A 15,866-nucleotide genomic window follows, 5' to 3' on the forward strand; every position below is an offset into this window, starting at 1 on the left:
AATGAGGTCCCAGTGAGGTAGGAGAGGGAGAAAAAGAAAAGGGCCACCTCTGTTATGAATATATTATGATAAACCTGATGCTTAGATGATTGTGATATAGTACTGGTTTAAATGTTAGCCTTTCAAGATCTGGATTTATTATATTAAGTACACCTTTTAATTTACTAGCATATTTCCAGAGTTATAAAACAAATGCTTTGAGCAGTATGAAATTATGATATTCTTGAATCATCTGCTTTTTAAGCTAGTGAAATATTAAGTATCATTACTATCGTTTCAAGAGGTAGAAACTTTTGAAACTATTATTGATATTATTACACTGAATTGGACATGCATGTTGCAAACTTCTCAGCTGTTTTCATAAAATGTCTTAGTAATAAACCTTTTGTAAATCGGATTCTCATGCTAGCAATACCCACTCTCCTAAGCATAACCAACTAACTTGAGAGACCTTAATAATAAATAATAATATTTATTATAGTTATATATTATAGTTAATATATATTATAGTTAATAATAAATCAACATTTTGTGCTTTAGAAATAGAAATCTGCATTTTATAAAAGAATAGTATAGACCCAAACAAATGGTTTGTACCGAAAAAGAGGAGCCTGGCACTCCTCCCACCATTTCTCGTACCACTCAAATATTATATTTAGCAACAGCAGTGTCCCAGAAATATACACTGGTCCATAAGCATTTATTGTGTACAATCCAGGGCACATGGGCTTTCTTTCCTAATCCTAAACTGAACAGTTACCTTTTGTGCATGAGAGACAAGAAAAGAGATACACAATTTAAAAAAATTTTTAACATCTCCTCATCTCTCTTTTTGCTGTCCTGTTGAGTAAAATGAAAGCTGTGTGACTTGGTAAAAATGCCAATAAGAATATTAGCCAGAAAGGAATACTGGCATATTGACTGAGTTCCTCAGTGCAGTTACATAAATGAAAAGTTTTCATCTTTCAACCCATACCCCAAAATGAGAATACTACTCTCCCGTTTGCCTCCCTCCATCAGAAGGAAAGAGACAACAGAGGGTGGGAAGCAGAAGACTCATACTGGGTAGACTTGTGGGATTTGGGAAATGGAGGTGGGAAAACAGAACTGGTCTGTTCATTTCCTAAGGAAATGAAAATTTTGGTTTCTGGTCAAAGAAGGGCTGTAAGTATAAGTTCAAGATGATTTAACTCTACTTTTAAACTCTCATGTGGAAACTGATACTATTTGACCTTATCTAGACACTCAGCGTACATATTTACTTTCATAAGTCAGCTAAAAGCTAACTTCGAAGTTGCCCGGTAGAAACAGAGATCAAGATTCACTCTGCCTATCGTCTTGGACAGAAAGCAAGCCGGACAGCAGAAGCAGGCTCTGCTCTGTGAGGCAGTCTAACTCGGTGGTTAACTCGGTGCTGAACAATGTGCCATGCAGCACTTGGGTAATTCTGAATTGCCTTACTATTTTTACTGATAGTACTACCAATTAAAGAATTCCGAAATGGTCTATACTAACATGAAAGAGAAACCTGTTCACTGAAATATACTCCGAATCCCAAGGTCATATGCCTTGCCAATCCAAAAATTTTTTTCTGGCTGTTGAGTCAGACTATAACCCAAGTCTAAACAGCATTCAAGTGTTTAATGGTTTGGTTTTTTAAATTATTAATTGAAAGTAGTCTTTCCTTAGATCAACTTTCTCTTCTTTCAGCAACACACATAGGAACAGAAACAGAAAGTCCACTCTGGAGATACCAGATACAGTTGACCATTAAACCTGTGCATGATTCCCCAAATATACATCTAAAAGAAAGCAATGCCATCAGCAGAGCCCAGAACGCTGCCTGCGTATATTCTTGCAGCATTCTTGTGTCCTGATGAAAAGGACCTAAACAATCTCTTCTCTAGCAACGTATCTGTAACCCTGGAGAGTTTCTTCCCATCACTATGGGAATGGGACTGGGTGCAGCAAAAGCTACAAAACAAGAGTGACAAATGTGGTGAGCCGTAAATCGTATAGGAGAAGGCAGAAGTTATCACCTGACTTACAGCAACTGCTTCCGGAAGGAGCCCATTTAAGCACCGACTCAGGCAGCTCATCCAACAGACTAAAACAAAACAGAGTAACACACAGTGAATTTGTTTGCAATCCTGTGATTTACTGTTTTGATTAGAAAACAAAACTCTGTGGGTCACCAGTAATGTGACTTTCCATACTTTTTTTTTTCACCCACCTGTAATGGGTAAGAGGGTAAGTGGATGGGGGAGATCCCTCCAATCTCACTGATCGATTTTATATCAATCACCTAGAAACTAAATGTAGAACTACAGTATAAATGCTTTAATACAAGGTCTGTACATGGAGAAATGTAGAAGTAGGGATACATGATTTTTAAAAATTTTAAAAAAAAAAAAAACCTTAAGAAAAGAATACATAGAAAAATGTTATCTGGATTTTCAGGATATTTCTCCTCAGGTACTCAGCACTGCGGAGGGGCAAATTATTTAATATTTTATGTATATTGTTCTCAATTGGGCAGTTGCTTTATGCTATGCCATGATTAAACAGGTTAACAAGAAATATCCAAAAAACAAAACAAAAAACCCATTATTCTAACACTTTCCAGTGTTTTAGACTGAACAAGTACAAATCTCTTAAGTTGCTTCAGCCACAAATATATAAACATTCAACTAAAATTACTGATATGAATGTTTGATTCACAAACTCAGGCATAGGCAGAATTGCAACAATAAATGCACTGATCTAATATTACCCTATGTTAGGAAAATAAAGGGCATATGGGATACAGTATTATGGTTAAATATACAAGCCTGCCCTTATGGGGAAATTCAGCATTATGCCTTCTCAGCAAGTTAAATAAATTACGATTATGTATTATATAAAAAGTTTGAACATGTCTTATATATACATAAGATATATATCTGTACGTATCTTAATTATACATATGTCTTAATTATAAACTTCATAATACAATATTAGCTTTATTGGTCAATAGGTTTATATTAGTAATCAGGTCAAAATGAATATATTAATATATGCAAGGGGCCCCAAAATACAAATGGAGATTATGTTTATTAGCATTATATTTTATTATTTATGTAATACCCTATTATATTCAAATATATACATGTAGGTATATTCATTAGAGACATATACAATGACAGCATCTATATATGCATATTGATAAAAGACTAAAATAATACTAGTAGGTCTTATTAAAAGAAAAACACATATAGGATCATTGGAATTAAAATGTTAGTCTTTTAAATAAACTATTTTATTCAAATTAGGTAAACTGAGGTAGAAAATTGGAAACCAAGCCTTTATATATGCCCGTTGCTGTCCTTTGACTTGACCCATATATTGAAAAATGTTAGTCACCTGAGGGTTATATGGACACATCAGTCACCGCAATAAGTAGCTGATTAGACAGTTCTAATACTGACATATAAATGTGTTAGTTTTGGGAAAGGGACTAGGACGCTCAAGATTCCAAGTGGAGAAATATTTCATAAAATATATGTCAGTATTTACCAATGTAATCTGCATTATTTTGTATCTGCAGGCTAGCTTTCCTCTCTCTTAAGAACTGATGCCACACTGAATTAGAAAGACTGATTTCTATGGATCAGCTAGCTACCCCTTTTTAAACTTCTGTTGTGACTTGCCCTATTAAAATACAGCTGCTTTTTCCAATTGCGATATTGTATCTGTGGATAACTACTGTTGAGAATATCTTGGTGCATAATGAAAACCTGGCTATGCTGTGCTACATGCAATTGACTTTTTGTTAGGCCTGATCAGTGAGAAAAACAGTAAAATAGTAACCCACTCTATTCTCAGTCTAACCTAATTCGCACCCTAATAGAGTTTAGGTGATAAAAATTGAATGTGGAATATTAAAATGTTTATGTGGCTGCAAAATGATTTCTTACATAAACACCTCATATACAAATTCTGTTTGTTTCTTCCTTAAGAAACAAAACATACACTCCCCCCAATAACAGGATTAAAAACAATGCATGTTGCTCTCACTTGAAAAATATAAGCCCTGTTTGTCCCATTTCACTTTGTTGCTTTGCACAGTTAATATCAATCACACCAAGCTCACACTAACTCCATATACTTATACAATGCTAATCTGAAAATACTCTTCCTTGAAAATACCACCACCTAGAATCTAAGTTTTGGAAAACACCGTGTGAAGGAACAAATATTTCACTTTTTATTTTGTATTACAACTCTCATACATATGATCTCATAGGTGTTAGCTTAATGGATTTTATGTCTGTAAGCTGTTTGGGTTTTTTAAAATATTTTTCAAATTTAAGAAATTTGCTTTGGCTATCCTATTGAATGAATAGGTTGAATGAATGAATAGGTTAAATGGCAGTCTTCTCTGAGATATTAACTCGCTTTAATGTGTCCCTTCAGACCTGGTGCTGTACATAACGGAATACTTGAAAATCCGTACTTTGTTTTAGCTGTCTGGACAGCCACAGGGTCCTCCAGGTTCTGCTCCCAGGGCAGTCTCCCACATAACCACCGCAGCAGGCAGTAGCCGAGGATTTCAAGGTCACTTCGTCTGGACAGGGCTATAGGAATAAGCATTAAGAGAGCAAGATGAGGGATAAGTCATTTTTGAGAAATAGAGAAATCACTGAATGAACTACCACTGATGAAATATGAAAAAGCCAAATGGGCGATGTGTTTTGTTTGTTCAGCTGGAGTAAAGCTTAAACGCCCAGGCGTTTGGCCCCGGTCCACAGAAAGGCAGTGACTTCTTGCTGTTGAAAGTAAGGGTCAGTTTCCTCACCTCCTCCAACTTCATCCTTCCTGAGTCTGGCCTGTCACATGAACTTGATCTCCATGGCCTCTGACATGATCCAGACAACCCATAACCTGGCACCGACACTTTCTCAAAGAGCCAAGCAGTAAAACAAAGAAAGAAATGTCTGCGGCTCAATTGCTAACACATGTTCCAGGAAGTCCATGGGGTCTGCATTGGTCATGCAGAGACCCTTCAAGTGCAGACTAAACACTGATGGCCTTTCCTGTTCCACTCAAGACTAGCAGCACTGGAAATCGGAAAATATGACGAAACTGCCATCTAGTGTACACTATTAAAAAACGAGTCTTTCTTAAGATTTTTCAGTTAAATGAAAAAGCACAGGATACATACGCCTGCTGTTTTGGGTACACGGATCTAAAATTTTACAAATATTATTTTAGATATAAGCAGTGCTAAAGCGAACTTCTGATCAAATCTCCTGAATAAAAAATATAAAGGTAAAGAAATAATGTGCATGAGGGGTGGGGTGCAGGTGGTGGGAAGTAAATTTTAAAGCCAAAGAGAGGTTTCCATAATCTAAGATAAGATGGCTTTTCATAAAAATATACAGTAAAAGAACATTTTGAGGCCACTGTAAATATCATTTATATAAAACTACAGACTAGTGCCATAGACTAATTTCATGATAATTTTCTGTATTTTTTTTTAAAGTAACTGATTTCAAAAGAAGGACAAAAATATCTAAGAAACATGTCAAATATAACAAATATTACTGAAATAATGATTAAAACATTAATAAAATCCCACAAAATAAACTCATTTTTATAACCATTCCAAACTGTTATAAAACAATAGCCTGGCTCACACTTCTACCATTACTTGAATGTTCATCTGTGTAGGGATGTAAAATCTCCTAAGTGCAATACACGGCTGTTAAACCCGCCGTAAACAGGTATCCTGGTTTTATTACCTTTCATTACATACATTCTGAAAAGTCACTCAGTAAACTTAGTTTACTTTAAAAAGTCATCTACAAAGAACAATGCTGCTAGCACATCATAACTACTTTTGGTCACCATACATAAGTTACTATAAAGCAGAAGACAAGATTAGCTCTTACACATACTCTGTCTTAACTGCTATTAGAGTACCGGATTTATTAAAGGCCCTTCAATCAAGCAGAATGCGACGGTCCCATGGGTACTGTTTACTTTCTGCACAAGCTTCAACAATGTCCTAATGCAAGACTTGGCTCCCCTATTAAAATAAAAACACAATCTCTACCACACTGCTTTGTAGTGATTTCTTCAGTAATAAATCTCCCATTAATAATGGAATGGTTCCATTTGTACAGATGTGTTCACAAATCCCTTTTCCATTATGGCTATTCCTGATTACCACCACTTAAAAAAATTCACATCCTCTAATTTTCAAAAAATTATATTCTGGCACCTGTTTGGACGACATAGGCTACACACAAGAGGCCCTCTGAGGAAAAACAATCAGAATTAAAATGGAATGAACCTTCCCAGCCACTTCCCCCAACCCCCCAACTGAGGGATTAATTGATATGAAGCTGTAAGTAATGACAAGTCATTTAGATTTCTGAAGCCAATCTTTCATAAACTGGTCTTCATTTGAAATAGCCCTTCGAGAGTTAACTTACTTCACTATCATAGTTCAGTTTTACCTAATTAAAATACAGCACCACATTTTTCAAACTTTTATTTTCTTTTACTGCATATATACATTAATAATTATTGTTAGGTAAATGTTTTACCACTCACTGTTTCCAATAAGTTCTGCAGACATACATGTAATGTTAAAAAAAAAAATTCTATAGTCACTCTTTCCCACCATTAAACAGAGAGATGAAAGGATTAAAAATGTTTCCAAGTACACACCTTTCCCTGAAATTCCCTCTCAGGGAAACAAACTGCAAAGTGTGATGTGTTTTTGAGAAGTTAAACTCTAACACTGTACAAGCGATTATGTCTTTTCTCCATCTACTACATACAGAAGAGTAATTTTAACACTGGTTAAATTAATTAAAATATTTTGGATGACAATATTAGCATCTATGAGTGGGTATGTAATTAACACAATGAACTGATCATATATCTTTAAGTTTAAATAAAGTACATCATCAAAATATAAATGATATGATAATGATAACTGTTGAATCTAGGAATTGAATATTTGGATATTTACTATATTATTCTACTATTTCCTGTATATTTGAAAACAATTCAATAAAATGCTGAAAATTTAAAAAAAGAATTGATCATAGTTGAGGAAGACTACTAATTAACATCTAACAATGAAAATATTTTTTAATTTGAAAGTTGAAACATATATTATGGATTATTTTGGTTCTGTATAATTTGTATTTCTGTATAATTTATTGTAATACATAAGGTTTTTCAGTTGCATTTGATAGTTAACGTAATCATTAGCAGCATATTTTCATATAGATTTCCTAAAGTCACACTTTTACTTATGGTACTTCTGCTTAGAAATACAGGAAGATTTAGTTATCAATATTCTCTTGTCACTTTCTAAATATAATTTAGCATCTAATTTTTATTTCGCATATTAATATGGAACAATGTAAATGAATCTTTTCACTGAAAGCCTGTGGTGTTCTCAGTTGCTCAACATTTCTAAATGATAAAGTATTGCCAAGACTAACCAAAAAAAAAAAGGCACAGGTGGGGTGGGACTTGAATTCGATTTCACTAGAAAGCAGATTCCAGAAACAGCTGACACTAGAATACATAATTAAAATAAAAACGATCAATGTGATTTATGAAGCTGCTACCGTGCCAGACACTCTACTGCTTTTATATCATCTTATTTAATCATCCTAACAATATGAGGTATCATTAACCCTGTTGACAAATAAGAAAATAGAGGCTCAGAGAGGTTAAATAACTTGCTCAGTATCACACAGCAAAAAGTCACAGAGCTCTGTATTGAAATCCAAATCTTTCAGAATCCAGAGCCAACACTCCACTCAATCTACCAATTACTTTGCCTCCATTGTTAGTTTTGCACCATTTAGACAACATAACATATACCCTTCTACAGTTAGGGAAGTATTTGAAGCAGGCATTTTAACTTAAAACACCAAAAGACATACTGACCAAAGACAGTTGCATTGGCAAGGAAGAAATAAGCAGCAGATCCTGAGGTCTAAGCTGTAACACTAACAAAATTTTTCATGCAACTATCCTTACATGACACTATTTCTGTAAAACTACTTCATTCTGATGAAGAAGAATGTTTAATTAAAACATTAATTTATAAAGTGTTAAACGGTCCTTCCAAGCTGAAATGAGAACAACAAAGAAATCACATTGGAGGACTGGTCCTTATTCCAATGACAAACTGGAGTAAAATTATCTGGGTGCAATTCACCAAATGGAATGAAAGAACTGAGAGAAAAAGAAAAGTATCAGTGTTAATCCCAAAATGGCTCTGATTATTTGCCTAAAGTGTTTCCTGTTGAGTTTTTTTCTTACATAGAGTAACATTATCAAGTAGGAAGAAATACAAGATTTGCTAGGAAATAATAAAGTGAACTAGAAAACTTTTGCCTTAAGCAGACAGGGTCTAAATGCTCAAAATACTGGCTTATATACTCAGAAATGACAATAAGAAAGCAGAAAACATCTGAGTAAGACGTTCACCTGAGAAGTGAATGGTGACTATCTGCAGAATAAATTTAAAGTTTATTCTTATTTTTCTAACTAGTAACCTATGTTATTCAGTAGTTTGTCAATTCAGATGTATAAAGAGCTAGGAAATTTTATGGTGGCCACAATTTACTGCAATTTCAAAAAGGATATTAGGAAAGTAGAATACAATGTGTCACATTTCAAATAAAATAATAAACCAGGTCGCTTTTATTTCTTCAGTACCTTTTAAATTCTAAGCCTCAGTTTTTTATGAAACACGTGTGAGGCTTAGGAAAAGTTATTCAACAGAGCAAAGGTATCTTACATTTGACCAATATGTATTCTTAACTCAACCAAATAGTTTAAGACCTATGCCAAGACTTTGAAAGTCATGTCTAAATGTCAAAATTGGGTTATGTCATACAGAAAGAATAGTGTCTTCATTAAAATTTATTTATACATCAACCAAAGACTATTTATAGCAGTGAAATTTACTTAAAAATAAAAATCAACATTGTGTTTTTCTGACTACTAATAGATTCAATAGAGCATATCAATAACTTGGTTTACCTTAATATCTTATAATTGAAAAATGGGTTCCCTTTTCTGAATTATTGTTTAAGAAGATAAATATTGTATAAACCATGTCATTTCCCCAAGTTTGGTAGCATGAAAACACATTCTCAGTTTATTTCACATACATTTTGTAAGCTGGAGTGCTAGATTAGAGTGAAATGAAGCCGTGCAAGAAATAACACAAGACTTGGATTTTATATGCTGCAGCAATTGGCAAAAATTTTTAAAAGTATGTAATATATTTCCTTCCTTGATACTGAACATATTATATAAACAAATGGACATTTAAAATGCAATTTAGATATCATATTTTATGGTCATCAATGATGTCAAATTAAAACAGGTATTATACACTCAGTGCACAAGTCTGAAGTATTTAAAAAAGCTCAGTATGTTAAATGCAGTATATCTCTAGAGAAATTAGGTATTGACTGCATGCCTCAGTGAGCAGAAAAATCTACAAAAATCTATACCACACATTGATCCAAATATTGCTTTTTAACATTACTAAGAATGTAACAAATTTTAAAACAGTATATTTGACACAGATATAATTCTCTGTAATTATAAGGCAACAAGCCCAAAATATGTCAATGTTTATACATGTTGGTTTTTATGAAGAATAAAAAATTAATAACAGATGAGATAAGCCCAAAATATATTACTCTAATTTTACACTAAATGAAGCACTTCAGCCTCTCAGAAAACACTTTTAGGTCATATATGAGAACTGAGTTTGGAAGAATAACTGCAATTTAAAAAATACAGATACATAGACGCACAACAGTTCAAGAATAGTTATCTATCCATTCATCCATCTGTCCATTCACCTCTATATATCTCTATTGATATTTTTTGGCTTATAACAGTACAAGCTACCCTCTTACACAGCTGAACTAGCAAATGCTTAGGTGAAACTGCTGACTGGCACCTTATACAAGCTCCTTCATTATAAAAACCCAACTAATCCACAGAAACATGAGAGTTAGCTTCTGTTTCTGAATAACCACCTCAAAGGTAGCGGAGACCAGATAGTTTGATCAGGTTAACAATATATCTGTTAAGTTGCTAATCCGTAAGTCACTTTTACATTGAAGGCTGAATATTTCCCAGGGCCTGATCGAGCACAGATAAACCTAAAACATAACAAATGCTTTGATAACGAGAGGTTATATTTCCTAGTGATAACTTGTTTTACTCTTTATGTTTTCCTTTGCATTATCTTCCTCAGTATTTATTTGAGCCTATAGCTGGACTGGTACAGAAAAGATTCTTCTGAGATTAAACTACATAGTGTGTACTGAAAGTAAACACATGAATATTTATGAATCTGACATTCTGCATTTACCTATAAGGATTTATGGCCCTGTTTAATTCTAGTTTCTAGATATGACTAAATGATTACTTCATTTCTAATAAAATCCTAAAGTGAAATGTTTTATTTTGGAAAATTAAATGTAAAACATGAAGAATGAATAGTATTCAAATATTTGAGGATACCAAACCTTTCTTTTTTTATGCTAGACTAAAACTGCATGTTAAAATTTCAGCAAATATATATATTTATGTGTGTATGTCTACATCTATGTATATATACATGTATGTGTATATACATGCATATATGTGTATATATACGCATATATATGTATACCTACATGTAAATACAGATATGGTGAAAAGTTTAGTGTACATTCTATTTTAAATGCATTAAGGGAATCTAATTTTTATAGAAATCTTGTGAAACCCATGATGAATACTCACTCCAGCTCATCACTTTCAAATACCAAAAATACGTAATGTAGGCTCTCCCCTGAGTAGTCTTCCCAAAGAGATAATATCTTTTCCCCATCATGCTCAGTTCAATCTTCTCTCCAAAGACCTAGCATTGTGAAATCTACCCAACTCATCAACATGTATTATTATTTAGGGAGCAAAAAACTTAAATGCACTATGGAATAAAATTTTGTTCAGATCTTTCATGAAGACGGCATAATGAAAATACTGCCCTAAACTATGGAATAACTAAGGAGGACTTCCAGAATTACCACAGTCCAAACACTGACCAGACCAACATACGACAACTCGACTTTCCCATTCCACAATCACAGTGGCTTCCTAAATGTTTTTTTTTCTTTTTGCGGTACGCGGGCCTCTCACTGTTGTGGCCTCTCCCGTTGCGGAGCACAGGCTCCGGACGCGCAGGCTCAGCGGCCATGGCTCACGGGCCCAGCCGCTCCGCGGCATGTGGGATCTTCCCGGACCGGGGCACGAACCCGTGTCTCCGGCATCGGCAGGCGGACTCTCAACCACTGCGCCACCAGGGAAGCCCCTAGATGTTTTTTTAATAGTCAGAATCTAATAGGATCAGTATTAGAGCTATGGGTTGAACTAAGTGGCCCAACCATAAGTTAATATCATCGTTGACATAATTGGACCAAAGCTTAAGAATCTGTATGATGAATTTCCAGTTACACCACTATCAAAAAGTACTCTCAGGTTTCTAAATATTCTTTCATACTAATATATCGGGCAAATCACTACTTTTCTAACCAAACTATCCTTGAAAAAAAAAATGTAGTGATTTCACTTATTTTGATAAGGAGTATAAAAGGTAATTTCTATTCCAGAAAATTTAACCTATGATTCTTCTTGAAAAGAAAAAGGTATACAACCGACACATTTGTTTTACTTTCTCATTGGCCTACATTAAACTACTGTGGGTTTTAATTGCTCTGGAAAATGATCAAGACCCTCTACATTACATGGTCAATGGTCCTTTTAATAGAAAAGGCAATAATATACAGTTGTTTGCACCAACTAAAACTCGTTAGAAAGTATCAGTTTAGGGTAACAGTTCAACAGCCATTAACAAGTGCTAATGTCTAACTGCCTTTTAGTGAAAATGTGATCCTTTCAAAGCAGTTTAAAAATTATTTGTATGGTTTAGCATATTTGAAAATACTTTTATAAACAAAGTTTATGAAGAATATAATTTTGAAAGACAAAGTTTTTCAATAATCACCATTTTTTTTTTTACTAGCATAACATTAGGATTGACTTTTTGTCTTGCTGACAGAGCAACTAAGAAAGTACAGTTGCATTGACCATATTGATTGTGAACAAAGCAACCATCAGTGGGACTCCGCACCATATATTTTCAATATTGACCTCCTACTTCCTTCTCCATGGCTTTCTGGGTCGGCTATTGGATTTAGACTGCAGTGTAATAAACAGCTAAGGTTTAATTAATGGTAAATGAATACAAGACATAGGTTATGACTTTAACTAATTAGGGAATTGTTGAATTAAGTCTCCCTTGGAATGCAAGGCAGTATAATCAATGTCCAATAAAAGGACTATGTATGTAATTTACCTGCAAATGTGTTTCCAATACCATCAAAGTGAGTTTAAATAAGTAAGATATATGAAAGGCGACTAGGAGAGATTTCCACAAGTTAACACTTCATAGATTCAGAAAAGATTTCCTTATTGTTGAGATGGTATCTTCTAAAGCTCTGATAAGGGCACAATGAAAAACAGGAATAATTCTTCACATGTGTACCTGTACCAAATCTGTAATTGTCACTACAGCATAAAAATTCAGTTGCTGACCTCCAAGTTTAACCTAAACAAACTAGTACTTTCCTGTCCCAAATGAGCATCAAGTTTTGCTTACTTGACACCTTTTATTCCTTCTTCACTTGTCGAAGTCTGTATCTCCTCCCTCTGTTAGAATATTCATTGGCATACAGGAACTCACTACTTTTGATAAACATCTCACCAATGTTCTCATTCTTCAAGCTGACTATGCAAAGGTCATTTCATGGAGCCTTAAGGCTCTTTGTTCTAATTATTCCTCTGAAATAAAAATAAGAAAAAAAGAAACCTACCTACTCCCTTGTGAGCATCCAAGCTGGTAAACTCTATTGTCCCATTATGGCTTTTTCTAGGATTTTCTTGATACTGTTTGTGGTTCCCATTGGGACAATATCTGTAGGAAAGTCCATAATCTGCAAGATAAACCTGAAAGACATGAACAGACAAATGAATAATGTTTTTATCCTCTGAAAATATAACCTTTATAATTAAGTCTTAAGAAACTGATAGGTTAAGAGAGCCTCAGATCTACATTTGATTAAACCAAATGGTGCCTTAGGATAAAATATATACAACTGGGGGCCATAACAATGAACTTTCTAACTTAAATCCTGTCTTCATCATAGGCAAGTCTTGTTTCTGAGTTGACTTAGATTTTCAGTCTTTTTATTTTGCTCTTAAATTCCCTTCCCTCCAGGTGGGCATGTAGACGTCATAAACCACAATATGTCTTTTTATCTGTACAGCGTATGAGGCTCTGCCTTTTTTGTAACCCCTTCCTGTAAACAAAACTGTTTCCAGCAGGGAGGGGAGATGAGAGCAAACAATCTAAAAATCTTAACCTAATGTTACAGGAGTGTCCATTAACAAGAAGTATAAAAATAATGAACAGACTGTAAGAGGTAATGACCCTTAAAAAAAAAAACACCATCATGTTGTCCGTATTTAAGAATGGAACATCAATGCAGTACTTTTGGCCTTTCAGACGAATCCATATCATCACTGTTATCTGTAAGTCAGTCAGAATTGCAAGCTGGGTTTCCAAACAGAATATAGATTATTAAAAGTCAGATAGCAATTCAAGTGAATTTTTCTCAGATTACTTTTGGAGAGACAGAAGGGAGGGGAGAAGTAGTTTTACAGATAGAACATACACCGAATCAGGAACAGTTACGAATAGACATTTATTCTGACATGTAGTCAGAATATTGTACTTCCCTGTTATATGTTACCATGCTCCTCCCCCCACCCCCTGGAAAAGAAAGCAGTTTCAACGTTTAAAATGTGTTGTTTCATGTGTGTTTCTTTAAAATTTAGAGAATAAGGCAACATTTCATGATGCAGCTTTAAGACAATAGAGTATTACAACTGGTATTTTAAAAGATATCTATTAAAAGAAAATTAAATTTTAGTTTAAGTTTTTGGTTTCAGGATAGCCTAAGTAGGAGATATTTTGAATTTCAAAATATAAACAGCACAGCTTCCTTCACTTGTTGGAGGACATAGCTTGCTGGAATGTCTGAAAACATGATATTTCAGTTTTGTCTCTCACTCACAGATGCTATTTCTCAAGATGGCCTCAGGAGTAACTGCCCAAAGTAATTACACTTCAGGATCAGATGCATAACTGGTTGCTTGCTTTCACTATTTATGATGCATTTTTATCTTTATTTATTTTGAAAACTAAATAGACTTCACTTTGCAAAGTAGATATCCTGAGAATGTACATATTGATAGCAAACGGAAACATATTTTAAATACACTACAACAGTTTCCTATTAAAAAAAACGATCAAGATGTTTTTCATGTAGATTAACCAAAAAAAAAAGACCTAAAATTTATGGATGTTATATGGCTAAAATATGGATTATGCCTCATATGTATCGATACCAGAGAGCATGATAAGAGCTTAATGTTCATCGACCGATGAACAGATATCCTGTAGGAAGGTACCATTATCTCCATTTTACTTGTAAGCCAACTGTAGCTCAGTCAGTGACATTGTGACTTGTGTAGTAAAATGGGGCCAGAGTCTGACTCCAGAATCCTCATCTCAATCACAACGAAACTCAAAGGCACTAGACAAGTTAAACAGATAAGAAAGTACTCAAGACTACTGTAATAGGGAAGAGTGACTGATCTCAACTCCACTGAAACAAAAGTTGGGATAGTTTTTAAGAGGTGAGGCTGAGCTAGTGAAGAGTACTGGAGAACACTGAGGGGATACAGGTCAACATGACTGGGTTATCTACGTTTGCTAATTGGTACTTAGGCTCCTATCCCCACCTCAAAGACTGTAGAGATAGGAGAACACTTTTTAATAAAGATTACATTTTAAAGGGATGACTCCCAGGTCCTGGAGGTCCTTGAGAAAGACATGCCTGGGTTGTAAAACTGGCAAGAGGCTGGGAGAAGATTCACATCTCAAAGGAGCAGAGAAAGAATTTATAATTTCAAAGTTTCTTAAGTAAATGCTGTAAGAAAAGGGAGGACAGGAGCTTACGGTCAGGAGGAAACCTGTCTAAAGTTTAGTCAAGCTGAGGAGAACTTTAAGGCCCTCTTGGTCATCACTGAGCTATGGGCCTCAAGGTAGTGCTGCGTTACTCAAACTTTGAAGGGCAATGCAGGATCTACATTTAATATAAAGACAAGAAGCTAACAATATAGTAAAGGAAACATGCACTAACCATTTGACTCAGAATACACTAACTCATTTGAATAATGCTGCAGTGAACACGGGAGTACAGATCTCTTTGAGATAATGATTTTGTTCCCTGTGGAAATATACCAAGAAGTTAGACTGATGGATCATATGGTAGTTCTGTTTTTAATTTTTTGAGCAACCTCCATGTTGTTTTCCATAGTAGCTGTACCAGTTTACATTTCCACCAACAGTAAACAAGGGTTCCCTTTTCTCCACAACCTCACAGCAATTATTATTTTTTGTCTTTTTGATAAAAGCCTTGTTCACAGGTGTGAGTTGATATCTCATTATGGTTTTGATTTGCATTTCCTTTATAATTAGTGATGTTGAACACCTTTTAATGTACCTGTCAGCCATCTGGATCTCCTCTTTGGAAAAATGTTCAGGTCCTCTGCTCAATTTTTAAATTGTCTTATTTTGTTTTACTAACTGGGTAGTATGACTTCTTTATATATTTTGGATACTAACCCTTTATCGAATATATAATTTGCAAATA

General features: G+C 34.4%; 2 protein-coding genes across 7 annotated transcripts in view; one reads left to right on the top strand and one right to left on the bottom strand.

Annotated features, from left to right (window-relative positions):
- Positions 1-2,003, top strand: part of FANCL (FA complementation group L) — a 91,907-nt gene extending 89,904 nt beyond the window's left edge. For all 3 annotated transcript variants that reach the window (XM_079940513.1, XM_079940516.1, XM_079940515.1), the window contains one exon: positions 1,711-2,003. In XM_079940513.1, coding sequence (XP_079796639.1) covers positions 1,711-1,877 — 167 coding nt within the window. In that variant the 3' untranslated portion in view covers positions 1,878-2,003. The remainder of the gene's footprint in view (positions 1-1,710) is intronic.
- VRK2 (VRK serine/threonine kinase 2) overlaps positions 1-15,866 on the bottom strand; it is a gene marked incomplete at its 3' end in the record, with an annotated part of 97,869 nt that overhangs the window by 14,465 nt on the left and 67,538 nt on the right. For 3 of the 4 annotated variants that reach the window (XM_079940512.1, XM_079940509.1, XM_079940510.1), the window contains exons 8-10: positions 12,960-13,092; positions 4,496-4,616; positions 2,040-2,107 (exon numbers count right to left, since the gene is read on the bottom strand). In XM_079940512.1, the coding sequence (XP_079796638.1) occupies positions 2,040-2,107; positions 4,496-4,616; positions 12,960-13,092 (322 nt within the window). The remainder of the gene's footprint in view (positions 1-2,039; positions 2,108-4,495; positions 4,617-12,959; positions 13,093-15,866) is intronic. The other variant, XM_079940511.1, reaches the window with a different exon arrangement.

Source organism: Stenella coeruleoalba, assembly GCF_951394435.1.
Source record: "Stenella coeruleoalba genome assembly, chromosome: 13".
Classification (NCBI taxonomy): domain Eukaryota; kingdom Metazoa; phylum Chordata; class Mammalia; order Artiodactyla; family Delphinidae; genus Stenella; species Stenella coeruleoalba.